Raw genomic sequence first — 25,972 nt, 5'->3', positions numbered from 1 at the left:
TTCACAGTATTACCTTTTGCTCTGGTACATAGAATTACAAAGAAGAAAGTGCAATAAGATTTGCAACCATTTTGCCTGCCTAAGCTAGCCAGAGGATATGACTGAGACCTCCTTTGATGTGAGAGATAGGAGGCCCAAGTTATTTGATCCATAGGAGCCTGGGATATGTCCAGAGTTAAATCAAGAATTCTGGTTTGTTATAGAGTCTTTGTTGGCCTCTGGTTTAATTCAGGACCACCCTGAGAAAATCTTTATTATGGATGTGATCTCCTGAGGCCAGACAAGAACCAACCTGGTAACCTTGAAGGGGCACAGGGCTTGGAATCAGGGCAGACTCTCTGAGACCTAAGCCAAAAGTAGCCTGGCTCTTAGACAGAGCATGCGGTGAATAGCTGTTTGCTTCCTTACACTGGAGTATCAGATACTTTCTGCCTCTTTCCCATTCTCACCCCTCACCCCCATCCAAATAGTACCAGCCATATTATCATATCTTGCCAAATGTGTCCAGGTTGAGTTCAGAGTGGTAGAGGCCAAGCAAAGCAAGCCTGATGCTAATACTTCTTTTGAAAAGGATTTTCAGAAAAGCTTGAATATAAAACAAAGAGACTGTGTACAGAATGATCCTTTATCACATAGGACATTTAGAGGTATTTGAGTTGAGAGACTTTTTCTCACATACTGTTCAATTCTGACCTGAGACTACAGCTATGTTTTACAAACTAAAACTTTACTACTAATTTCCAGGGTTTTGTTAATTTGACTATGTTTAAATTGATAAGAGGGTACTGAGGAGCAAAGTTAGCTTTGAAAGGTCTTAGCCATCAAGTAGTCCTCTACATGTGATTACTGGCCCATAAGCCATTTTGAATTATGTACCATGTTGAAATAAATATGAAATAATGGTAGTAATTCCTAAAATATACCAAACAGCTGATTTGGAGACTTTGAATTCCCAAAGTGGTGGCTTTAGGGGAAAAAGCAGTTGAATTTCTCTTGGCTACCTTTTGTGCTCTGGTGACTCATCCATCATCAGTTTGTCCACTTCAGCTTCTTCATAGAGCCAAAAAGTTGTGAGAATAAAAGGTCTGAATAGCTTTCTTTCTTTTCCTATCCCATACAGTAGCCTTACTTAAGCTAATCTGGCTATTCGAGTCAGTCTCTGCATCTTTGATTCCCTTAAAACTGAGGATGGACAAATGTTAAGTCTATTCAGAAGGAAAAAGAAACTTTTTAATGGTTGGAGGGATTTCAAAATAGTGTGGTATCATATAAATTGCTCAGCTTTCTTCTCACCTTTCCATTATAAGTATTATTTACTTGCCATATGCCCATGTTTTCTTAAAGTAGTTTCTACATTTAACCAGACTTGTTTTAGATAAAATATAGAGCCTCCACTGAGAAGAAACAACTTGTAAGTAGTAAACATGTCCACTATATCCAGTTGCGGGGCGGGGGGGGGTGGGGGTGGTGGTGCAGTTCTCTTATTTTGAATCACAAGTATGTATGTATACCTTTGGAGAGAAAGTCATATCTTGAAGTGCATATCGTTAGCTTGATAGCTTCCTGACCATCAGAATGAGCTTTAGTAGCCCAAAGGAAATGGGGCGAAGAATCCTGATCAAAGGCAGTGATTATCGTCTACCTTCAGTCATTCTCTTAACTTCAGCCTACTCTCAGTATGTGCTTTGTTTTCTTTCAGTGGATATGCTGCTGATGAAATCACCCACTGCATACGACCGCAAGACATCAAAGAGCGTCGGGCTGTCATCATCCTTAGGAAGTAAGTGCCAAAACTCAGTTGTTTTACACACACACACACACACACACACACACCTTTTACGTACATCTTTCTGGATCCTGTTTATGAATAACAGCTGAGATTGAGGTTTAAGTCTGGGGGATATTTATGCACCAAGGGGTGGGTGTTTGGCAGGAAGGGCAACCTTGGGTTCATTTTACATTTCTTGATTTTAATTCTATAGGTATAAAAATTTTTATCTGAAAGCTAAGGACTCCAATGAATAGATAGAAGTGCTGTGAAAAAAACATCTGCTATCAGTATTTAAAAATACACTAAGACCAAAAAATTTGAGAAAATAAGTTCATTTTCCCTTACCTAGAGAATGCCTTAAAATTCTTATTACAACTTGTAATATACTTTTTTTCTTGTTTAAAGATGCAATTAATGTACTTTTAAAGTATTTTTAGATACCGCTTTCACAACCTTCTTTCAATTGTCAAGGTTTTCACATATGGTAGGGAAAACAAAGTACCGGAAGCTGATCAGATGGCTGAGAATCTAATTCTGTCCCACATCATCACCATTTCCCATGTAGGGATTGATGACCAGCTTGTGGTAAATTTAGGCTGTGGTGGAAAGAATCAGGAAGCATTGACATGCTACCTGTGGCCATGTAAGTTCTGCTGATTTTCTTTCATTAGATGAATAGACTTAGAATCACGGGACTGTAAAGCAGAAGAAAGAGGCCTTGAAAGAGCATCAAGTCCAGTCTCTTCATTTTATAGCTGAGGAAAACCTCAGAGGTGAAAGACAGTACTTGCCCAAGGTCACATAGCTTGTTTAGAGGCAGACCCAGCACCAGAGCACAAGCCTCCTCACTCTCGGTTTAGCGTTATTCAGAAACCATAATTAGAATGTTCTTTTGTAACTTAGCCTATTTCTTTTCTCCTTCCCAGGGCCCCCAGGCTTCAATTCAGTTTGTCATAATCAGCAAACATCTATTAAGTGCCTATTATGTGGTGGGTACTGGGATTATAATGATAAATGACAGGCCTGGCTTTTAAGGAATTTATATTCAAGTGTAGTGGTTCAAGTTTTTCTGCTCACAACTGTGTTCTTTGCCATGAGGAATCGCAGCACACTGAACACTGGGGTGGTCCGTGCTGTAATAGAATAGTCGGGTGACTTGAATGTGCACAGTTGTCTTCAGTAAGAGTGTGTCCCTTTCCTCTTTTCCACCCAGAGCTCAGCACCTTGCTTCCCTTCTCCATCACTTAGTTTGTGCAGGGATGACCCTAGTCCCACGAGGGAACCAGACTCGAACTAAGAAAGTAGCTCTCCTTGAGGACTGTTCTGTTACTTAGCTTGGGTGCGACCAGATCCCCAGCCTCCTTGCTAGCACCAGCACTAGAGACCATCATCTCTCTGACCCCCAAGTCACTTAACCTTCCTGAGGCCCCATTTCTTCATCTGTAAAATGGGGGGAATGATCCCTCTAGTACCCACCTCACAGGGCTGTTGTGAGGCTTCAAGGAAATCATGTATGTAAAATGCTTTGCGAAGCTAAAAAAAAAAAAAGTGTGGCCTTTTTTGTTGACTTTGCTGCAAGTTCAAGGTCTAACATGTTTTGAAATTGGCATTCACATAGAATAGGCACATTTTGTTTTTACAAGCGCAATACTTAACCACATTAATATGCTGGGTAAGTAAAATGGATGTTAAATATTTTTTCTGAAAATCTTTCATCTGCAGTAACATGACATCCAAAATTTCATGGCATACCTAACAACACTTGAGACACACACCGTTTTAGAGCCACTGTTCCACTGGGGATCAGATACAGGCAGATTAAAGATAATACAGGTAAAGTGTTATGGGAATAAGAGAAAGATTCAGAGTATCCTAGAACTTTAAAAGAGGGTAAGAAGACTTTCCTAACCACAGGAAATACTTTTATCCTCAGCGCATAGCACAGTTCCTGGCACGTAGTGAACACTTGATAAATGCTTGTTGATTGATTGATCTGCCTTTTTACCTTCCATGTTCTGCCTGATGCTTTCACTTTGTGCTTCATTAAAGAAATGGTAGATCACGTAGAATTCATCTGTCGTGTTAACAAAGGGAGCTGCCTGATTATGTCAGGGTTTTTTTATTGGGGGGGGGGCATGAGAGGGTGGTGCAGTGTCTCACTTGTACCTTTTAAAGTCCTGGGGGTATAATCTTCATTTTTTGAAAGGTATTAAGAGATGTCCTCCACTAAAATCTTTCTCCTTTGCCATCTAATGGTATGGAAGTGTTCCTGGGGTTCTAGACCCTTACTTACCAGGAACCCTTGACAGTTTGTACTAAGGGGTTTAGAGCATGGATGTGGTGACAGATTATGGGTCTATCTACCAAAGATTATCCTACCTAAGTTTAGAGAGGCTCTTAACTTAAAAGGTTGGTCATAAGGTAGTGAATCTTTTTGGCCATAGCAGTTCACAAAAACTATACTAAGGTGTCTCTGGGTTACTGTGTGCATTGGTAGGAGTAACTGACTATGAGCAAATAAAAATGCAGGTCTTTATTAATAGTGGCAGACTTTTTTTTTTTAGTACTTAAGATTTACAAAAGATGTCACATCTCATTTGTCTTAAAACACTAGGAGTTGTTTAAATTATCTAAAGTCAAACCTTCTAACTCAGAAGAAACAGGCTGTGTGTAGGGAAGTCAGTTGCTCAGACCCTCGTAGAGAATATGTAAATCAAGAGGATCTGGCAGCCCACAGCTGAGGTTCACTGCCAGTGAAGGCAGCCAGGTAGCAGAGGAAAACCTGGGCATCTGGCAAAGGACCAGCCTGTGACACCACAGCCAAGGAAGGGGCAGGCCAGGCACAATAGCATCTCAATGAGAGCCAGGGGTTACTCATGGTAGCAGGAGACCGAAAGGGTAGGGCACCATCATTCCATGTGTTCCTGTCATGAAACAATCTCTGACTTGGGGTGGAGGTGCTGATCCTAGAACCAGTAGGTGATTATCTTCTTTGCTGTCCTCCGATAAGAATATGATTTTACTGGTAAGAGCATTATCCCAAGAACTAGGAGACCAGGACACTAAGCCTGATCTTCCAGTGCCTCAGACAAATTCCTTTCTGCTCAATCATTTGTATCCATCAGTGGGCAGATTTCAGCACAGACTAAAGAACTTTCATTTTATTACTTTTATTCTTTGTTTTAATATCTCCATTGCTGAATATGTCCTTTCACTGTCCATTGTAACACAAGGGTTTGTGTTTTGTTTTGTTTTGTTTTTTTCCGGGGGGGGGGATGCCCACTCTTTTGTGCTTTAAGGAAAGAGAAGGGTAGGAAGCAATTCAGTAAAACCAACCTACTTATCAGCACCACCTAACAGGGTATAATATTCCACACACTGGCCCTCACTTCTTCAGAAAAGAGGAAAGAAAGGGCTTGACTCACGGTCGAGTTTAATGATTTAGTTTAATTTTTGTTTTTTCGTTTATATTGTTATATTTATTATTTTCCTGGTTCCGTTTGTTTCACTCTTCATCACTTCATGTCTTTCCTCGGTTCTCAGAATTGAAAGAAAAACTTTCTAATAAATAATGCTGCCCATCAGTTATATAGACTATATAAAGCGATCACAATTTCCTCCTGTAAAAGAAGGTATTTGAGCAAAAACTGGTTTTAATGATTCAAGAAACTTTAAAGCATCTGCTGTATGCAGAGCACGGTGTGCTGGGAGAAGTAGAAAGCTGAGATAAGATGTAGTCCCAGCCCTCAGAGATTTAGGAGCTTAGTCTAGTACCTCTAGATGACCATCTTTAGCCTTCTCTGTGCCGCATCCCTACTTTGCACAAGCCGCTAAACCAGATAGATCGCCTCTAGAGCAGTGATGGCAAACTCAGAGAGAAACAGGAGCCATTAATCCGTACATAAAAATCCCTGTGGCCCTCAGAGTGACGTAGCTGTAAAACGTAATATTATCCATGTTTTATTGTATTTTTATTTAGTTAAATGTTTCATAATCAAATTTTAGTCTGATTTGGGCTGCACTTGGGAGTGTTGTGGGCCACACATAGCCCGTGTATTTGACACCTCTGCTGTAGGATCCCTTCTCTACCTATTCCAGGTGTTACAAGGTTAAGATGATAATATCAGTGTTTTTATAAGAGAGAGAGTAAATTGAAGATTAGTGCAGGAATCCAAAGAATAGAGGAGCTGGGAGAGGTCCAGGATGGCTGCATCAGCTAGAGCCTTCACACATTCTAGCTGACCCAAACCAGGTTTCTTTGGCTATGCTAATTATTTTTATGAGCAAGAAAATCTGTTTAGAACATTGAGATGTTGGCATAGAACACATCTTAGTACACTGAGCTATCAGGAGGGAATCTGAAGGCCCCTTGACATTGTCTCTGGAAAAGCCCAAACTGTGGTGCTGTTTGCATGATCTGCTGTATTGTGAGACTGTGAGGTAGGACCCAGCCAGGCCACGTGAAAGAAGGGTGTCAGCACATGTTTGTTGGTCTTTTACCTAATCCATGGCATGTCATCGCTTGGAAAACATCTGTTTCTTTCACGAGTTCTTAGTGTTACTCATGTATTGGTGAAAGCTAGAATTTTTCATGTATCCTATCATATACAGCAGTGTCTTAGGTTAAGGTAATAATAGCTTAAGTTTTTCCCTCAGGTATAGAACTATTAAGTAGTTTGTTCCTTTAGAGTTTACTAACACACTCCTATGGTGTCCTAGTCTTCTGAAGACACATGTGAGGAAGCAAAAGGTGTTGTATTTGCTTATAGTAGATAGTCATTGTATCTGTTGACCATATTAAATATATTTGGGGGCTGCAAATAGCATGTACCTATATACAGAAGTGCTTTCATCCCTTCCCACTTGATTTTCCCGATCCTATATCCCCAGGATATAGGAAATGGGATTTGATTTTAGGGTAAAGAGTAGAGATAATAGCTGACATTTACACAGTACTTTAAAATTTTCAAAACATTTAACATATGCTCTCATTTGACCTTATGCAACCCTATGGGGTATGTGATCAGCTATTTTGCCCATTTTACGGATGAAGACACTGAGGCTCAGAGGTTAAATGACTTGTACATGGTTACACAGCTAATCTCAGAGATGAGATTTGACGCCGCCTACCACTGGATTCCAAGGCCAGTGCTCTTGTACTGTTAGACTCCTTCAGAAGACTCAGGGAACCGCTTAAAAGTGGTGTTCGTGCTGACCAATTTGGTCACTTAGTTCATTGTCAGTAAATCTTAGTGTCAAGTAGTCTGTTTGCGTAATTGCAAATAGGATGGATTGTAAGGTTTTTAGTGCTTTGATGTGCAGGAAGGCAAATATTAGGGATATACCAAAACAGAATACAAAATTGACTTTTGTACCCATCCAGCAGCAGGGATGTTAGCTAGCAAGTCTTTCAGAGGAAGTTAAATAGCTCCTCCTCTGAGGTTTAGTTTTTATAGAGTACAAAAAGGTACTGCCAATATATAAATATCTTCACTAGCTTCTGATGGTACTTTCCTATTATTCCAGTTTTTCCAAATTTCTTGCAGGTAGCTTTGATCCAGGGTTTCTCATTTGGATTGCACATTAACTTTCTTTTAAAGTGCTTTCCATATTCTGTCCCACCAAAAACCCAACACACTTGGTTTCTATTTTTATGGCACTCATAATGTTCCTCAGTGAAATCTTGATATTACAGGGAAATGATGTTTTTGTATAACATCAAGGACTTAACTTACATATCTGCTGGGGTCTAAGCTAGCAATTATTATTTGGCATCTTCAGCAGCACACTGAGGTTTGGCTCAGTTAGTTGGCATTCTTTCTACCACCTGAAGGCATTAATGGTTCAGGAAAAATGTGTTCGTAACTGGTAAGTATAACCAGCCTGCCCCCAAACAGACAGGTGCATGGCGTAGTCACAATGTTAGGATGGATTTCCCTGTCACTTATATTGAGAAAAGAAATTAAGTAGAACAATCTCATAGGCATGAGTAACTTTTTCTAAGTGGAACAGAACCTCTCTAGAGATTTGGACATAAAGGATACAAAGGACATGGCCAAGTTTGAGAGTCAGGAAAATGAAACTTTTTCCAAAAGTAGATCAGTTATGGCGCTGACGATCCTGGGTCCATAAAGGGATCACCCTGAAGTGGTGAGCCAACCTGAGTCAGCCCCCTGGCACGAAAACCTATTGAGTGAAGTATGTCGGGATTTGGTAAAGTCATCGTATGAAAGCTGATAGGGACCCAAGGGATCATCTACAACTCCCTCATTTTACAAATGAGAAAAAAGTGCTTAGGATTGATCTCCCTGCCAGTTGTTGGCTATTTCTTTTAAAGGAAAGCCCTAAATTGATAACTCGCCTGATAGATGTGGTAACAACAGAGGCTGTCACTCCCAAGAAAATCAGTTCACCTGCCAAGGGTTGCTCATCCCTTCCTTGCCCAAGGCTGACCCCTGGAGACAGAAAATTCAAGTGCCCCCATCTTCTGGAGGTTCTCAGGGAGACCCATGTTGGTCCACTCTCCCCTCCCATAAGCAGCTGAAGAATTTGGGGATATATAGAAAGGATGCTTTAACCTGTTCAGCTGTCTGATGCAGCTATCTGGGTCTGACCCAGCTTTTGACCTGCCTGTTGGGCATAGCTCACTCTTGTAGTCTTTTCATTTTTTTCTTTGATAGTCTTTTTTCCTGTTCACACCTGGGATTTGTCTGGTTTTAAATGATCTCCATAGGTTCTAGAGATGTTTTAGCTTCAGTTTTAGACAATTCCACATTGGGAGTTGGATTTTCCAAACGATCAAAGATTGAAACCACAACTGAAATAATTTCCACTCCTGTGTCTGCTGCTTCATCTGTATAAATTCTTGTTCCTCTAGGGTTCTCTGAGCTAAATAATATGCTATTGTGTTCTCTCTGATATGTTTTGACCTATAAACATGCCGTTCGGTAGCATCCTGGCATCGGAAAAGTCTGGAAGGGTGCTGAACTTGTAGACCATCTTTTAGGTACTTAGTAAAATGAATAAATTGAAGGAATTGGGAACCACACTCATCTGAGAACTAGCCTTGAACCAGTGTCCTCCCAGTTGAAGTAAAGGCACTGACCCGTACTTCTTGCCATCCCTAGAGCTTACAGAAAATACCTGTCAGCATGGTAAGAGCATTTTCTTTACTCCCAGCAGCTTTGGAGGGAGTAGGGCTAAGAGCAAAAAATTCTGTCCTCTGTAGACTTCAGAAGAGCAGAAGACAAATTGTGGGTTCCACTAATGTGAAAGCTACCTTCAAGGTGCTTGACCTCTGTCTGTACCATTACGAGACTGTTTACCGGCCGGGATATACCATAATGTGAAGTATTGGAAGGGCCTAACTTCGCACCCGGGACAGATAGTTCCCTTTACTATATCCTAGGTACAAAAAAATTGTCTTTGTGAATTTTCAGTAATGGGAAGTTTATTACATACATAACAAGGCTTTCCTATTACCTGACCTGGGTGGTCTTGTGTCAAACTGAGAATTGTCTAGATTTAGATTTCTTGTGTGACTCAGGGCAAGAGAATTACCTGAAATAACAAGCATTCCAGAGTAATGGAAGTATAGAAATACTTATCCCACACCCACAGCAAGTAAATTATGAATGAATTGGAATACCTGTAAAGCATTTACAACCTTTTGAAAGGTGGTTGGGGGAGTGACATACTTGAAATGATAACATTGTTCCTTTATTAGAAAGGGGATTCAGGGGTGGGAAACCTGTGGCCTTGAGGCCACATGTGGCCCTCTAGATCCTCAAGTGCAGCCCTTTGACTGAATCCAAACTTCACGGAACAAATCCCCTTGATAAAAGAATTCGTTCTGTAAAGCTTGGATTTAGTCAGAGGGCCACACTTGAGGACCTTGAGACTACAGGTTCCCCAACCCTTTTTTTGACCCTAAAGAATTTAGGTTTTTTGTTTTGTTTTTAATTCCCCCCATTCCCCCACCTCACGAGTATCTGAGAATCTGGATTTTGCCGTTGATTCTCTCCACCCTATTACCTTGTTATTTAGAGTTTTTGAAGTTGTTAATGTCAAAAGTTTGACTCTGCTTGAAATCTGTCCAGATTAACACAATTTATGGTGCTTTTTAATTATTTTGAGGTTCCACTTCTAGAATTATTTTTTTTGCTAATAGTAGGGGACTGCTTCCATCTTTAGCCTAATGTTTTGACCTTTCAGGACTTTTGGTTCCCTAACAGAGACCCGTGGATGACTGTTGCTTTTTCTTCCCGTCCTCCAAACAGTTGAATATTAAAATCACCTTCTCTTGATTGTCCCTAACCTTAATTCAAATTGCTGTACAGTCTAGTACAGCTTAAGGAGCTAAAGGGATGTGCTTACCACTGTAGAATTACTCCAGATATGATAAGGGGATAGTCTACATTCTCAGCGTTAGCTGGGGTTACTTGATAATAGAGACAGTGGCCTAGGAGGAGAGAATTGAATTTGCTTCTTGAGTCAGCATGGTATTGCTCTAAATTCTAGATTTAATGGAAAGAGTTGGAATTTTAATTAGCGTAGTAAAAATAAAAATAAAATTATGGCAATTCTTTTGCAAATAGCTACAGTTCTATAAGCGAATACTGCTCTAGGAATTAGATTTGAGAAGGAAGGCTTCTTATATTTTATACAATAGTTTAACTTGAATTTTGTTTTTTTTAGTGATCATGGGAAGGCTTTTCTGGAACATATAAATAAGAAACTTCCAGGAAACTGATTTTTAAGACCATTTCATTGTCTTTCACATCAAGAATTTTGCCTAGCTCTTTGTGCCCAGGGTCAGTGGTTGTTACTTTTGTCTTTAGGATAATCTCGAAATGTTCACTTTGGCATCTGGAGACCTCACTTGAAGTCTTGACTACTCTGTCACCCTTAATAGTGCTGTGAACATGAGCAAGTCACTTGAGCTTTTCAACTCTGAGTTGATTTATTTCAAGTTCTCACCAATATTCTAGCTCTGATGGTTCATGATTCTTAGTTGAAAACATTGACATTTTTGAAATACTAATTTTTTGAAGTATTCTTCTTGTCTTAAAACAAACTAAAATCTACATCTAGAACCTACAAATGCTACAGCTTCTGCAGTAGAGAATGGGTAGGTGTGATGCCATTTAGGATAACAAATTCATCTGGGTTTACTTGTGATTCCAGAGCCCCAAAACCAAAACAAAGGATTATACTAGGGGTTCCTGTATGACTTACTTATTTCCTAAAGGAATAAATAAATGAAAACACTTTTTTTTTTTTTAAAGCAAGAAAACACTTTCTAAAGGAAAGAGTTTATCATCTTTTCTAGGACTTAAAGAGGAGGAGGGAGAGGAAACACTCCTAGAACTATATTATAGGGGCGGCCAGGTGGCTCAGCGAGTAAGAGTACCGGCTCCAGTGTTGGGATGACCTGGAGATCAAATCCCGGGCTCAGACACTCAGCACCACACCCAGAAATAACTGGCCGTGTAACCTTGAGCAAGTTACTTAACCCCGATTGCTTAAAAATTAATAAAAAAAAAAAAGAACTATATTATAAAATCCATCTTTTGTCTTAACACTTACCTAGCCCTTAGTTTTTCAATGAGTGTGATTTCAGATAAACTGAGACCTGAGGAAGACCTTAATTTAGAAAGACAAAGGTCACCTGGGCCATAGTCAGTTGTCTTGACGTTTGTCTTGCCACTGGACTTCAGTGACCCTGGAAGAGAGAGTATGATGACTTCACACAGCTCTGCCTCCTTATACCTTTGTGATGTCATTGGTCTTCTTCAGGAATGAAGGATGAACAGTAACAATCTAATTAATTCCAAAAATGTAATGACTGGGTGTCATGACTGTCAGAATGTTTACTAAAGATGCTCAACACTTAGTGGGGCTCTTGTGTTATGTGATTACCTAATATACTTGTATAGGGTTCATAATTAAATGGAATTGCTGATTTATATTGGAGGTAGCAAAATTGTGATGCTGTTTAGGAACATGTCTAGAATACACATCACAATGCTGGCTGAAGCTCTGTAGGCAATACCTTTCTGAATTAGTTTAAGGCACATTTCACCAGCTGGCCTGCTCTCATTTGCCAGAAGATTGCAATTCATGCCCTCCTGCCTCCCTAAGGAAGCAAGGGTTGATTGAGACCCTCAGCCTTGAACCTTCTAATTATCTTCCTTCATCTGTGGAATGCCTCCCATCCCCAGACACTCTGCCCTATTGCTAATCCCATTGGTTAGCAAACTCTTACCTCTTCTCACTCTCTATACCTTTGTGGTCTTACATCCCCCTGCTACCAAAGAGCCTGTCTTCCTCCTTCCATTGTACACGGTGGAACTCCTGCTCTGTAATGAACAAACTTGTGTTCGTTTATTTTAGACTTCTTCCTCTCATGCTTCTCCGTCTTCTGGCACCCCCTGTGACCTGCTTCCACATAAATGTCACCACCTCTATAGCTGTCCTTTCCAGTACTGGTTCCGTTTTGTCTCTCCTTATCCCCAACTCATTGAGGGGAGTCAGAATATTTTCTTCTGTATTAGTACTTCTGCATTCTCCTTCCCTCTCAACAGAAGCTTCAACAGCTTCTCTTCCCTGAGGTTCATTTTATCCATATTTATCATCTAATCTCAATCATGATGGTTATCTACTGACCTCCACCCACCTCCCTAGAATATTCTCCTTTCTTTTTCAGTTTAGTGCCAAGACTCCTATTTTTATAGAACCTATTTTTTGTCCGCACTATTGCCTCCAGTCCTTCCATGCTGATACTTTCCTGGACTCCTACTCTGGTCTCACTGTCTTCCACCCCATTCCTGACCTCTGACTGAGCCAGTTCAACTCTGTACTTGCCTCTCATCTTGAATCTTTTGCTTCTTTGTCCTATTACCACTCATGACTTGTCAAACTCCAACCCTGGCTTCCTCGCTCCCTCTGCTTCCATTTATATGCTGCTGGATGGAACCACATAAAGTCACACAACAGTATTTACTGGTCCACTACCAATATGGTATCTAATCTCAACTAGGCAACCAGGCAGTCCTCATTCCTAATTGATTCTTTATCCCACTTACTACAATGACTTATCTTCTCAGCTAAGTTCCTCACCTTCTACTTTACTGTGATAATCAAGGCCACTGACTACTAGCTCCCTCTTCTCCCCTCTTATCTCACATCCCCTAGACACAATACCCTGCTGTCTTATCCATTTATTCCGTTGTGTTCTCTGAAAATAAGAGATGACTTTACCCAGGCTAGCATGTACTCAATCCTATCCACTTCTAGCTTTTCCATCAGATCTACTATTGTCTCCTATATCTCACTGTCTGCTGGTTCTTTTCTTATGCCTACAAACGTGCCCAAGTCTCCCCCATCCTTAAAAATCCATCTGTAGAAACTGCTATGTTCATTAGTTTTAGTTATCTCCCCCACCCCCTTCTCTGCTAAACTTTTTGGAAAAAAATTTTATTTCCTCTTGGATCTGCTTTGTTAAAGGAAAGCAACTCAAAATGGGTTAACAAGCTTACTTTAATCAAATATGTATCATTTACCTAGTTCAGGGAAAAAGGTCAGCACCCCGAACTTCAGAATATACAGATAGAATTAGGGGGGGCGGGGCTGGACAACAGCTTCCCAGAGTTTCATCTGATCAAATCACAGAACATTTCTCAAAGTGAGCCCCAAAACAAAGCTACACATCAGGGCTTATATAGCCTTCTCCTGGCTCAGAGAATGTAACAACCTTATTGACTCACTGCCCAAACAAAAAGTATCTACTGTGAAAAACAAGCCTCCCACCCCAGGCTCCAGGTGCACTTTAGCCTAGGGGCAGGGAAAATCTTTAAAATCTTTAGGGGCCCCAAGATCTTTCATGCCCATGGCATAGACAATTTACTTTTGAATTAGCAGTAAGCATCTCTTAGGTCACGTTTTCAAGATACAGAACCAAAGTGGCCACTGGGCCCCAAACAAACACAAAGTACATTGCATTACCACCCCAATTCAAAACAAGAGTCCAAATAAAGTTCTCTTGGGGTGGGGGGTGTCCTTCCCCTCACACAGCTCTAGCCCCTGCTTCCAAGTACAGAGAGGGGGCTGGGCAACAAAACCAACAAGGTGGGGTCCTTGGGGGTCCACGGCACTTCATCCCACCCACCATAGTCACAAGTCCATCCTCCCCCTGGGTCCCAAACTGTGGGATGCAGCCAGGAAACACACTCAGTGCCCCTGCTTTTGCTGCTCAGATCTTATCTTTTCCTCTGGCTGAATTCTGAACTCCTGGGCTCCTTCTCCTCCCGAAGGCAGCAGCCGCTCCTGGCTTCTGCCCAGGTCCCGATGCAGGCAGCTCACCATTCCTTCTCTCAGCTTAGCGAAGTCTGCATGCAGGCCATTCTTCTCTCCTGCTCCACAGCTCCACAGAGTCACAGCTACCACAACTGGGAAACAAACAATTATCCCAGTCCCCATACTTTCCTTTTACTCTGCAGATCCTGTTCGTGACGCCATTTTGTAGTGGCAAGCACCCCAGAGTCCCGAGGGTCGCAGCCACCACAGGTTCTTGGATCTGCTTTGTTAAAGGAAAGCAACTCAAAATGGGTTAACAAGCTTATTTTAATCAGTCAAATATGTATCATTTACCTAGTTCAGGGGAAAGAGGTCAGCACCCTGAACTTCAGAATTATCAAGACAGAAACAGATCAAGCAGACAGATTTCCAAACTGTCCAACCATTACATCCATACCAGATCAACATCTGGGTTTCAAAGCCAGGGGGATCTGGACAACGGCTAGCCCAGAGTTTCATCAAATCACAGAACACTTCTTAAAGTGAGCCCCAAAACAAAGCTGCACATCAGGGCTTATATAGCCTTTTCCTGGCTCAGAGAATGTAACAACCTTATTGACTCACTGCACAATCAAAAAGTATCTACTGTGAAAAACAAGCCTCCCACCCCAGGCTCCAGGTGCACTTTAGCCTAGGGGCAGGGAAGATCTTTAAATTTACATTCCCATTACACCTCTCCTTTCAACCCTTTGTAATTTGACTTCCAGTCTCATTATTCAAGTAAAACTTGAATTACCAATATTACCAATATATCTTAATTTTCTAATTCTAATGGTTTCCTGAAGTCTCATCCTGTTGACCTTTCTGCATACTTTTTCTCCTGGATATTCTCTCTGGCTTTTTGTGATACTGTGACCATTCCTCATTAGTTTCCTTTGCTGAATATTAACCACTGCCATGCCCACTAACTCTGGGTATACCCAAAGCCTCTGTCCTGGACACTCTTTCTCTTCACTTTTCTAAACACTTTTTCACTTGGTGACCCTTTGGTTTCTGTGCATTTTCAAATATCTTCTCTTCCTCATATGTGTGTATTTGTGTGTATGTATGCATCTGTGTATGTATCTATATCTACTTCTGTCTACCTGTATATCTGTCTTTCTGTCTAATCTCTCTAATGTCTGATGGGAGCCCTTCCAGTTCTAGAACTATGATCCTGGGGTCTCCCCCCTACCTCCCCACCACTTCTCTTCTATGTCCCCTTCTCTGCACCCACAGAGCCGTTGTCCCAGTTCAGGTCCTCACTTGCTCTCCTAGCAAGTGGGATAGCCTCCCTGGCTCAAGCTATACCATACTTACAGCTACACAGTGGCTGAACTAATTTTCCTGAAGTACAGGTCTGACCATGTAATTTCTATGCCCACTAAACTCCAATGGCTCCCTCTTATGTCTAGCCCCCTTTCTAATCCTCACATTTAACATTCTGTCTTCTATTTCTGCCTTTGCACTGACTATTCCTCATGCCTGCAATGCTTTCCCTCCCCACCTCTGCCTCCTGGAATCTCTGGTTTCCTTCAATACTGAACTCAAGCACAGCCTTCTTCAAAAGGCTTCCCTAGCACTGAGTGCCTTCCCCACAAAAGTTACCTTATATCTACTTTATATGTGTTTGTTTATTTGTGTGAGTGTGCATACAATTTTAAAATTAAATTTGTACTATGTGATTGAAGTTATGAGTTCCATTGTATTTTATGTGGGAGTATGAATGTCTGGATTCTTCCCAGAAGATCAGACTTCAAGGATGTTGGCAGTGAACACTAAATTTACCTTAGGAATTGCAATCATGTAGGACTAGATTCATTCAGAAATGAGTATTATAATTTTGCATACAGACATCAAAACATAAATTAAATAGGATTGTGTCAGATATAAACCCTAGTACTTTTAGATGCATTGTGTTATAATAATTTTTTATACCTAGGTGACTGATCATTTAAATGTATCTTTCAATAAATAAGTTTAAAGCAAAAATAATATATTTATATAATATACAAAGCTGGTATTATATATCATCAGTATTCCATATTACTATGTTATATAAAATATATAATTATATAAAACATTATATAATACCAGATATGCTTTTTTTGCTTTAACCTTGTGTGTGTGTGTGTGTGTGTGTGAGTTTATCTAGCTATTAGACTGTAAGTTCCTTGAGGGCAGGAATTATTTTCCTTTTATCTTTATATCTCATATAATGACTGGCATATATACTAGGTGCTCAATAAATGCTTGCTGATTTGATTGCAGTTGCTTTGTTAAGTTGTTGGAATAAAGAGGAGGATCCTTCCTTGGGGTGGCTGTTTGGATTTGACCTTATTTGGACACTTTAGCATGTCCTCCTGAAGCTATGAAGTCTTATTATCTCTTTTCATCTACCATTGCATGAACTCAGTTCATTGTCTTCTATTACCAATAACTTAGCTGAAAGTGGGTCAGTTGGTCCTGTGTCCAGCATATGTAGGCTCCTGGGCTACTGAGAGCAAATACTTGAATGTTTGGTGTGAGCGTAGGATTAGTGCATTTGGGAGGCACAGTAACCAGAGTCCTAAAACACTAAAGCAGGGAGGGATGGAGGATTAAGTTCAGCAGACATTTTTAAATTCCTGCTTGAGTGAGCCAGACGTTGGTGGCAGCAGGGGATACCAGGACAGAGACGTAGCATAGAGTACTTACCTTTCTACAGGGTAGTTTTAGAAGAAAGAAAACACTGCCCCACCTGGCAGAGGAAGGAGCAGGGCGAGTTGGCTGGCTGCTGAGATGAACCTTAAAGAAAATAAAGAGCCCCAGGAGAAGGAGTGTGCGTCCTGGGAGGGGGAAACATCTCCAGCAGAGTCCCAGAGTAAGAGACTTGTCTAGTTCAGGAGTAAGTACTAGCAGGTGTGACCCCACACAGAGCACAGAGTGTATGAAGAAAATGGACGATGAATTCAAGCCGGGAAGGCCATTGGAGCCAGCTTCTGGAGGGCCGAGGGCTCTCATTTTACCTGTGTGGGAGTAGGTAGGAAGCCACTGTAGAGCTGATCCCACTTCCTCTTTTTTACAAAGAAACAGATGGAACTTGCCAATTCACCCAGCTAGTCAAAGGCAAAGTAACAGAACCCTCCAGCAAATACAGCAGAACTTAGCGAGCCAAATGCATGTTGTCTTTCTAAGCGACTGCTTCAGAGCCCATTCATTTGTTCCAGAATGTTCTCAGAACCTAGAGTACGGGCTGGAATATTGCCTCTCTGGAGACCTTTTTTAGGATGGATTTGATTTGGCAACAACCAGTAATAATTTAGGATAGAAAAACCGAAGTGGTATAAAATAGTGGGGGAGGTACGAGTCATTGCCCTGCCGCCAGAGAAGACAGTTCCTGAAGTGTCCTAAAGGAGATCTGCACCATTATTGGAAGAAGTGTGCTCGCATGGGAATGACTGGGAAAAGGATGCCACTGGACTTGATCAGCTGACTTCATAGCTTCACGGTTTTACCCAGTATGAGGAAATAGGAAATGGACTCGTGATTTCATTGATGGAGGGAACTCTTTCTGGTGACAGACAACTTCTGCCAACATAGGCTGACATTTTCTCTGCAACTTGCATAGTCTTAGATAGTTATTTGAAGCCCCAAGGGGCTAAATGGCAGGCCCCAGATGATAGAGCCAATCAGTGTCCAAGGCCAGCTCCATCCATACACTATATAATAAGTATAACTAGTAAATGTAATAGCTCTCATTTGGAATACTATAGACATTTTCTAAATTTCCAAGTGACTTTGCTTCTCCCTGAACTGTGAAAACTGTGATTAGCAGGTCAGAACCTGAGCTGTTCCACAGCATTTTCTGAACTAATTTGTATCATTCTCATACCATATTGCCCTCTCAGTCTTGGCTTTGGAGGATATCCCGGTTTCCCACTTCTCAGACTGCTTCATTAGCACCTCCTGCTGACTTTTATCCCTTCCCCATGTTGTTCTCGGATTTGCCTTGGAGCATACAGTTTTGAGATTCTCTGCCCTTACCAATCACTTTGACCCCGTCAGAATGCAGTGTGTTTGCCGAGCTATGTCCACCTTGCTGTCTAGTCCCACAAAGTTATATTTGTCACCTTCTGCAAGACTGCCCTTTCATTTAGATTCCCTGCTGTTCTCTTCAAGTCAAACAAGGCACCAAGTATACAAGGATCATTCAACTTTGGGGAAACAGTTGGTGTAATTAATCATATTGAAAACAAAAACATCATGATGACCTCACTAACTGCAGAAAAAAAACCTTTAACAAAGTATACAACTCTCATTTATGCTATTTGAAAAAAAACATAATGTGTAACCATGGAGGGATCTTTTTTTTAAAATATGATAAATTCAAATAAAAGCAAACATATGTAATGGGGAAACACTAGAAGTTTTGTCAGTAAACACAGAAGTAAAGCAAAGGTGCCTCCTTTCCCAGCTATTATTTGGTATAGATCTAGAAATGCTAGTAACAGTTATGAGACAAGAGAAGGAGATTAAGAACTTAAAGACAACTATCACTATTTGCTAGTGACGTGACTTAAATAACTCTAAGGAATCAAAGAAACTAATTGAGGCAATAGCATCAGCAAAGTTATAGGTTATAAAATTAACCCACAAAAATCAACTTTTCTACATAATAATAGCAATCCAAGAGACAATAATAGAAAGTCCTTAAAAGTTACTGTTCAGAATAACTATAAATGCACATCAGTATACCAAATTACCTCCACTGTCTGCATAAATTAAATTATAAAATAGTCCCCAATGAAATAATGAACAACTCAAATAGCTACTGGAATATTCACTACTCATAGCTGGGCTGTCAATGTAATGAAAGTTGACAATATTACTACAATTAATTTATAGTTTCAATGCTATTATACCAAACTTCCAAAGGGATGCTCTTTTGAGGTAGACAAAATAACTCTTCATGTGAATGAACAAAAGATTGAGAATATCAAGGGAAATAATGAAAAAAAGGGAAGAATAAAGGGGAAATAGCACATCCAGACCTCACACCATATTATAAATCAACAGTGTGCAAAACCATTTGGTGCTGGTAATAGAAAAGTAGATCAATGGAACACAGTACACAAGGGAGAATCAGAAATAATTGAGCTTAGTAATCCAGAGTTCAACAAATCAGACCTTTTAAATTCCTTAGGAAAGCATCCCTATCAAATAAGAACTGCTTGGAAATACTGGAAAGTAGTCTTGTACAGTAGTGCTTCCATCGTCTTTTCCCTCCATACTTTTGGATAGTTGTATGATGAAGAACTGTGAAAGACTTAGCTATTCTCAGCAATAAAATGATCCAAGACAGTTCCAAAGGACTCATGATGAAAAATGCTTTCCCCTTCCAGAGAGAGAACTGATAGTCTGAATGCAGATTTAAACTTTAGGTATGTTCTGACCATTTTGCTTACTTTCTCAAAGCCCTGTAATGTTAACATTGAATCAGATTAAAACTTTTAGTTCATGAGCTTCAAGAATTGCTGATCTCTTTTCTTATTCACCTGCACCCTGGACCCTTTTTTACCATGTCTCCCCCTTGCCTTTCACCTGGAGCACCCTTTTTTTTCCTTCCCTACTAACTTCCCTTCTTCAAAGGTGCAAACTCCATAAACCATTGCTTAAAAGTCTGTCTCTATCATTCTTACTAGGAAATGCCTTTAGAGCCTTTGGAATAAATAGCATTAATGAAGACAAATCTTTTTTCTTATATAGATTTTTTTAAAATTGTTTTGTAAATAGATGAATGCCAATGAATAATTAGGCTTAGGAGATAACTCTTTGTGTCAAAAACAAAATGACAGCTAAAATAAGTTTTTCTGTATGGCTCATAAGTCTCCAAAAACTATAGCAGGAAGGAGTTCTTAGCCTACTCTGAGCCATGGCAACATCATTAGAATAAATGTAACTTTCTAAAAAAAACTTTCATTTGGACTTAGGATTTTTGGGGGGTCTTTAAGGAAATGAGACTTTTTATAGTCACACTTTGGGGCTTCTTCTTGTCTCCAGCTCCAAAGTCATCAGCTGAGGTGACAACAGACCGGTGGAGGAAGGGGTAAAGGAGGGAATAAGTATTTGTTAGGTATTTACCTTATTATACAGGCACTGTGCAAAAGCACTTTATAAATATTAACTCATGCGATCCTCTCAGCGACCTTGGGAGGTCACTGCTGTTATTATCCTTATTTTATAGATGAGGAAGCTGAGGTAAATAGATGTTAAGTTATTTGCCCAGGGCCACACAACTAGCAAGTATTAGGTATTTAAAAATGTTTAACATTCTTTTTTTTTTACTTTTCAGTTCCGAATTCCCTCTCTCTCCTCCCTCCTCTTTGAGAAAGCAAGAGATTTGATAAGAGATTATTTATGTGAAGTTATGAAGAACATATTTCCATATTAGCCATGTTGCAGACAACACAGATCAAAAACCAAAAACAAGAAAACTCAAGTTTAAAAAGTATACTTTGATCTGCAGTCAGACTCCCATCAGTTCTCTCTGGAGGGGGATAGCATTTTTCATCATGAGACCTTTGGAATTGTCTTGGATCATTGTATTGCTGTGAATAGCTAAGTCGTTCACAGTTCTTCATCATACAGTATTGCTGTTACTGTGTACAGTGTTCTCCTGGTTCTGCTCACTTCACTTGGCATCAGTTCATATGTGTCTTCCCAGCTGTTTCTGGCAGCTCTACTTGCAAAGACTTCTGCTGGTAACTCTTTGTGTTTCGTTTGTAGGACGAGACTTGATGCCCCACGTTTGGAAACAAAGTCCCTGGGTAACTCTGTGTTACCCCCTGGGTATACTTCTGATCGTCTGTCAGGAAGCAACAGGGACCAGATCCTAAAACCAAAGCGGTCCCACCGAAAAGCAGATCCAGATGCTGCTCATAGGTATGAACTACATTAGGGCTTTACTGCTGATTACCTGAAATAACATGAGTGTCGAAGTAAAGGGGACTAAAGAAGTCATATTCTAGGACATTGTAGTCATTTATTCTATATTTTCTCTCCAGCCCCAGCAAAGGAGATTTTGTAATAATAGTAATAATAATAGCTAGCATTTATGTAGCACTTTAATGTTTACCAAGTGCTTTACATATGTTACCTCTTTTGATCTTTACAGCAGCACTGGGAGGTAGGGAGATGAGGAAACTGAGACTGAGAGAGATTGATGACTTGCCCAGGGTCACATAGCTAGTAAATGTCTGAGATAAGGTTTGAACTTAGGTATTATCCTGACTCCAAAGAGGCACCCAGGTGGCTCATGGGATAGTGCTCTAGGCCCAGAGCCAGGAAGACCTGAGTTCAAATCTGGCCCCAGACACTTACTAGCTGTGTGACACTGGGCAAATCACTTGACCTCTGTTTGCCTTAATCCATGGAGAAAGAAATGGCAAACCACTCCCATGTCTTTGCCAAGAAATCCTCGTCGATAGTATTGACATGCTGTGGTCTACAGGGTCACAAAGAGTCGGACTTGACGGAACAATGATGATCCTGACTCCAAGACCAGCAGTATTGTCTACCACACCACCTAGCACCTCTTATATAGTAAGGGGCTGCAGCAGAACATACGCTGACGTTCCTAACTTCAGCATCACTCTGGTTTAAGACAGACTGAGAGACGAGGTTCTCGGACAGCTTGGTTGGTCGTCAGCTCTTGCCTTATGTATAGCTTCTTGAGAAGATGTGACTAAGATAACTCTTCTTGCTTATTGGGGAGAATGTCTCTCTGCTTAGCATAGAAAATTTCACCTTATGAAGTGCTTTCCTTACAGCAGGTGACAGAGCCAGTCTTGATTCCAAGTCCAGAGTTATTTCCACTGTACTGTTCAGCCATCAGCAGAATCATACTGCATCTCTGAAAGTTGGTATTTTACAGAACCATAAGGTTTTGGGACTAAAAGGGGCCATTCATCAGCTGTAATCTAACCCTTATTTCTCAAATAAGAAAACTTAAGCCTAGAGAAGGCAAAGGGTCATTTAGAACTGGACAGGGCCTTGGATAGATCTTCTGATTCAGCTTCTACATTTTAGAAATGGAAAAACCAAAATTCAGAGGATAAGTGACTTTCCCAAAGTCATGCTGCTAGTTGAAGGCCTGATCAGTCTCAGTGTCCTTTCTGTCAACTCCCGAATTGTTTTTCTTGCCCCCTGCCTGTAATTCTTCCCTGTTTTCTACCTCAACAGGCCACGGATTCTAGAAATGGACAAAGAAGAGAACCGGCGTTCTGTCCTCTTACCAAAACACAGGAGGAGGAGCAGCTTCAGCTCTGAGAACTATTGGCGAAAGTCTTATGAATACACAGAGGACTGCGGAGAGGATGATGGGAGCCCAGCCCGAAAAGTGAAGATGAGGAGACACTGAGGAACGAGCAGAAAGACTCAAGCTGCAGAAACCAGCCTCCCTTCTGTGAAAACTTTCTTTGGCTGTTTCTCATAGCTTTTTTTTGTAAGAGTTTTTTTTCTTCATTTTAGGGCTGAAGAAAGGAACTGGGACAGGATCCAGAATTTTTTTTGTTGTTCACTTATTTTCCTGAATGGAAATGATATTGAGGCATCTTTGTTGCTGGGGAGCATTGGTTATCACCTGGTCAGTCAGATGGGCACTTTGCCCTAACCAAGCAGATAAAGTTCAAGCTGTGCTAGGCTGTGTTTATTTAAAACACCAAAAATGTTTTACTGTTTCACTGCTGAAGATTCAAGAAATTAGTCCTTTTGCTTTAATTGTAAATTTTTTTAAAACGTTCTAAATATATTGTTTGACCCCTAGAGTTGAAACTTGGTCATGGCCTCTTCATCCTTCACCAACTTTAGAGTAGGGCTTGCTAAGCCCTAAGTCTCTTATTGATTCTTTTCTCTAACCTGCCACTTGGTAACTGGAATCTTGAAGTTTGCAGATTGTTCTTCCTGCGACAGATTTCCAAGTCGCTTAGGACATCTAGCCAATAGCTTCCATGGCCACTGCACCAAGTTCTGTTTTCTCCCCTATGTGCAGTTGCCATCCTTTCTCACCCAGTTCTTGACCATTCCCAGCAGCCCAGGAAAAAGGTGGGGGGAAGGTGGTACTGGAACAGAGCCCTTCGCTTAAATAGCATGATTTTGTTCATAGGTATCTCCTTTCATGCATTTGGACATGTGTGTGAATATTTGGATAAGTTAGAGTCTTCTCATGTTTTGGTCGGTTTTAGAAATTTTTCTAGCAAGGGGGACTAATGTCCCTCTAGGTCTAGGGTTTGGAATATGGAAAAGTGTCATGGCGTGTGGTGGGTTTTTGTCTAATCTTTTTTTGTCTTCACCCTTTCCCTTCTTTCCTGATGAGGACCTAGCCTGCTGGGAGAGGTCTCCATGTTACATGTTCAACATTTGGCAGTCTATTTTCTAGGTCCCCCTTAGAGAAGGCGCCTCCTTCTCTACCCCCTCCCCTTAAGACAAGGACTTCAGAGGGTATCAGCTTTTGAAAATTCTTTTTCTCTCTTTTAGTCTTTTGATTCTTACAGAAAGGGGAATTTCCACAGGTTCTTATGGCTTAGTGTTGGCCATGAGGGGAGATGAGAAAAAGAGTTGACTTGGATGGAAATTTATATTTCACCCTGGATTATATTTCCTTTGTCAGTTTCTTGGGAGGGTTGTGAGAGTTGTGAGTAATGGGAAGAGCCTTTTTAATACGTTTTTTAAATTTAAAAAAAAAAACTTTAGCAACTTTCAATGAGTCAGGCCTATTAAAACTGAAGTCTTATTCATTTTGAACTGCTAGGAATTCTTAGTAGAAACAGGGCTCCATTGGCCATAAAGATGACTCAGGAGAAGCCTGACTCCTGCTGCTAAGACCTTAACTTTCTTTTCCCACCTGATCCTTCTCTCTGTTCTGTCCTGTTGACTTAACTTGTCTGAGGCCTTGAAGGTTCTGGAGGTTTGGGGTCTAGTGATAAATTTAGAACCCTCTTTTGAAATATAAATTAAAAAAAAACTTCTCAGATTTTGATTCCTTGAATCTGGATTTAAGTACTAAAGCAGTTGCAGCTTTATTTTTTTTACAGCTTTTTTCCCCAAAAAATTATTTGTAGTTTTGTGTGTTTGGCACTTTGCTATGATCTGTGTGCTCTACAATAAAAACAAAATCTAATATATTTTGAAACATATTGTCTGATGCTGTCCTGAAGAGTGACTTTATTTTGGTAAGTTCCCCTTCTCTGCCTTACCCCTTTTTGAAAAAGGGATCTGTTCCCTGTCAGTTCATGAGGGTGGAACCATACTGCCTGCTGTAGCTGATGAGGATCCTTTCACCCAGGACAAGCTAGTTGGTCGTATCCAAGCAGTCTGCTTCACTGAAGGAAAGAGAAGATGCTGTTCAGGTGGGGTGAATCCTGACCTAGGCAAAGGTAGTCCTGAGGGAGCCCTTGGTCTCTTGAAAAGCTTATAAAATCCAGGCAGGCTTAGGGTAGGTAGCGAGCCATGTCTGTGTAAATCCATTGCCCCATGCCATATACCACCCTCAGAAATAACAGCTCCCTTCTGTACCCATCAGGGCTCCAGATGAGCCTTACTGGTGGCTTGCCAACACAGATTGTGTCATAGCGATGTGTATCCAGTCTTTAGTTATCTAGGTCTGGGGTCCTGTGGTAGCCTTCGAAGGGGCAGAATGTTACCACTTTCTCACTTCCCCTTGATAGAAGAGGTAAAGAAATGTCACAGTGATTGTTCTGGGAATCTTCCTCTTCCAAGTTGAGTGCATCACCATACTTCAAACTCCAAACTATTCCTTGAAGCTACCCGAGTCAGACAGCTAGCTGTTTGGCTATAGAGGAGAAGTCCTTTTCAAACAGACATCAAGGCTTGGAGTTTTCTCTAGAAAAGCTGAGGGCTGAGTTGGTAGGTGGCCAGATGGGTCTCAATCACTTGATTTGCATTTGAGTCTGAGATCTGAAGTGCTAAAGTGAGGGATGGAGAGACCATCTGCCTATCTCTTTAGGAAGAAGGCTTCCCTGCCCCAAGGTATCAGTGTCTCTTGGATAAACCAGAGACAGGCATATTTGGCTGTGTGGTGTGGAAAGGTATGAGATCTGGACAAGCAGGGACGCTGTGGACTCTGAGCTGCACAAGTACCAGCTCGTATGTGTTGATTTGAATTAAAGGGGGAAGGGTGCAGCAAGGGGGTTAATGTAACTGGGAGTTTGAATTTTATGAGTTCAGTCAGACCCTTAGAAGCACAGAATTAGCTTTTGTGTTACAGCTTACAAGGTCTCCTACTTGTCAATCTCCTGCTAGCTTCTAGGGTTCTAGGTAGATAGTTCACCTAGGCGTTATCAAAAACCGACCGGAGGGAGGTCATAATAGAACCTGAGCCGAGGACAGCGTGCCCACAGCTTCCCCTGGACCTCCCTGGCTGTGTGTAAGAGGCAGTGGGGCGATGATGGCACAGGCCCTGGTTTACCAACATTGACTGCAGCAGCAAAGGGAACCCTGCAGAATGAAAAGGACTTGGAACAAGTGAGTCCATTTGTGTGGCTGCTTCCTAAGCAAACTGTCTTAGAGAGCAGAGGGAAGATTTTCTGAGCAGCCTTGGCCACTGATGACGAGAGCCTTAGCAGTGAGCGCCAGGGCTGAGTCAGGCCCAAGACCTGGGCTTAACCAGACCCTAAGGAAGAAAATGGAGAATTCAAGGTTGTGTGTGTGATTGGGAGGTAATAGAACCATTAAAAAACTTGGGCTTCAGTCACCTCTAGAGAACACAAAAGGTTGCCATGGTACTGAGATACGCATCCCACTTCTCCCTTTTGATCTCCTGACTCTTCCCATCCTCCCCTCCCCCAGATGAACCATATGGTAAAT

General features: G+C 41.0%; 1 protein-coding gene across 1 annotated transcript in view; it reads left to right on the top strand.

Annotated features, from left to right (window-relative positions):
- ALKBH5 (alkB homolog 5, RNA demethylase) overlaps nucleotides 1-24,287 on the top strand; it is a 31,973-nt gene extending 7,686 nt beyond the window's left edge. Inside the window, exons 2-4 of the mRNA XM_069087869.1 lie at nucleotides 1,700-1,780; nucleotides 20,876-21,031; nucleotides 22,331-24,287. Of these exons, the coding sequence (XP_068943970.1) occupies nucleotides 1,700-1,780; nucleotides 20,876-21,031; nucleotides 22,331-22,508 (415 nt within the window). The 3' untranslated portion in view covers nucleotides 22,509-24,287. The remainder of the gene's footprint in view (nucleotides 1-1,699; nucleotides 1,781-20,875; nucleotides 21,032-22,330) is intronic.
- The last annotated feature ends 1,685 nt before the right edge of the window (nucleotides 24,288-25,972 follow it).

This window comes from Petaurus breviceps, unplaced genomic scaffold (genome assembly GCF_028583685.1).
Source record: "Petaurus breviceps papuanus isolate PSGF00001 unplaced genomic scaffold, PetGlider_PUasm1.0 183, whole genome shotgun sequence".
NCBI lineage: Eukaryota > Metazoa > Chordata > Mammalia > Diprotodontia > Petauridae > Petaurus > Petaurus breviceps.
This window is presented reverse-complemented; position numbering and strand designations above follow the sequence as displayed.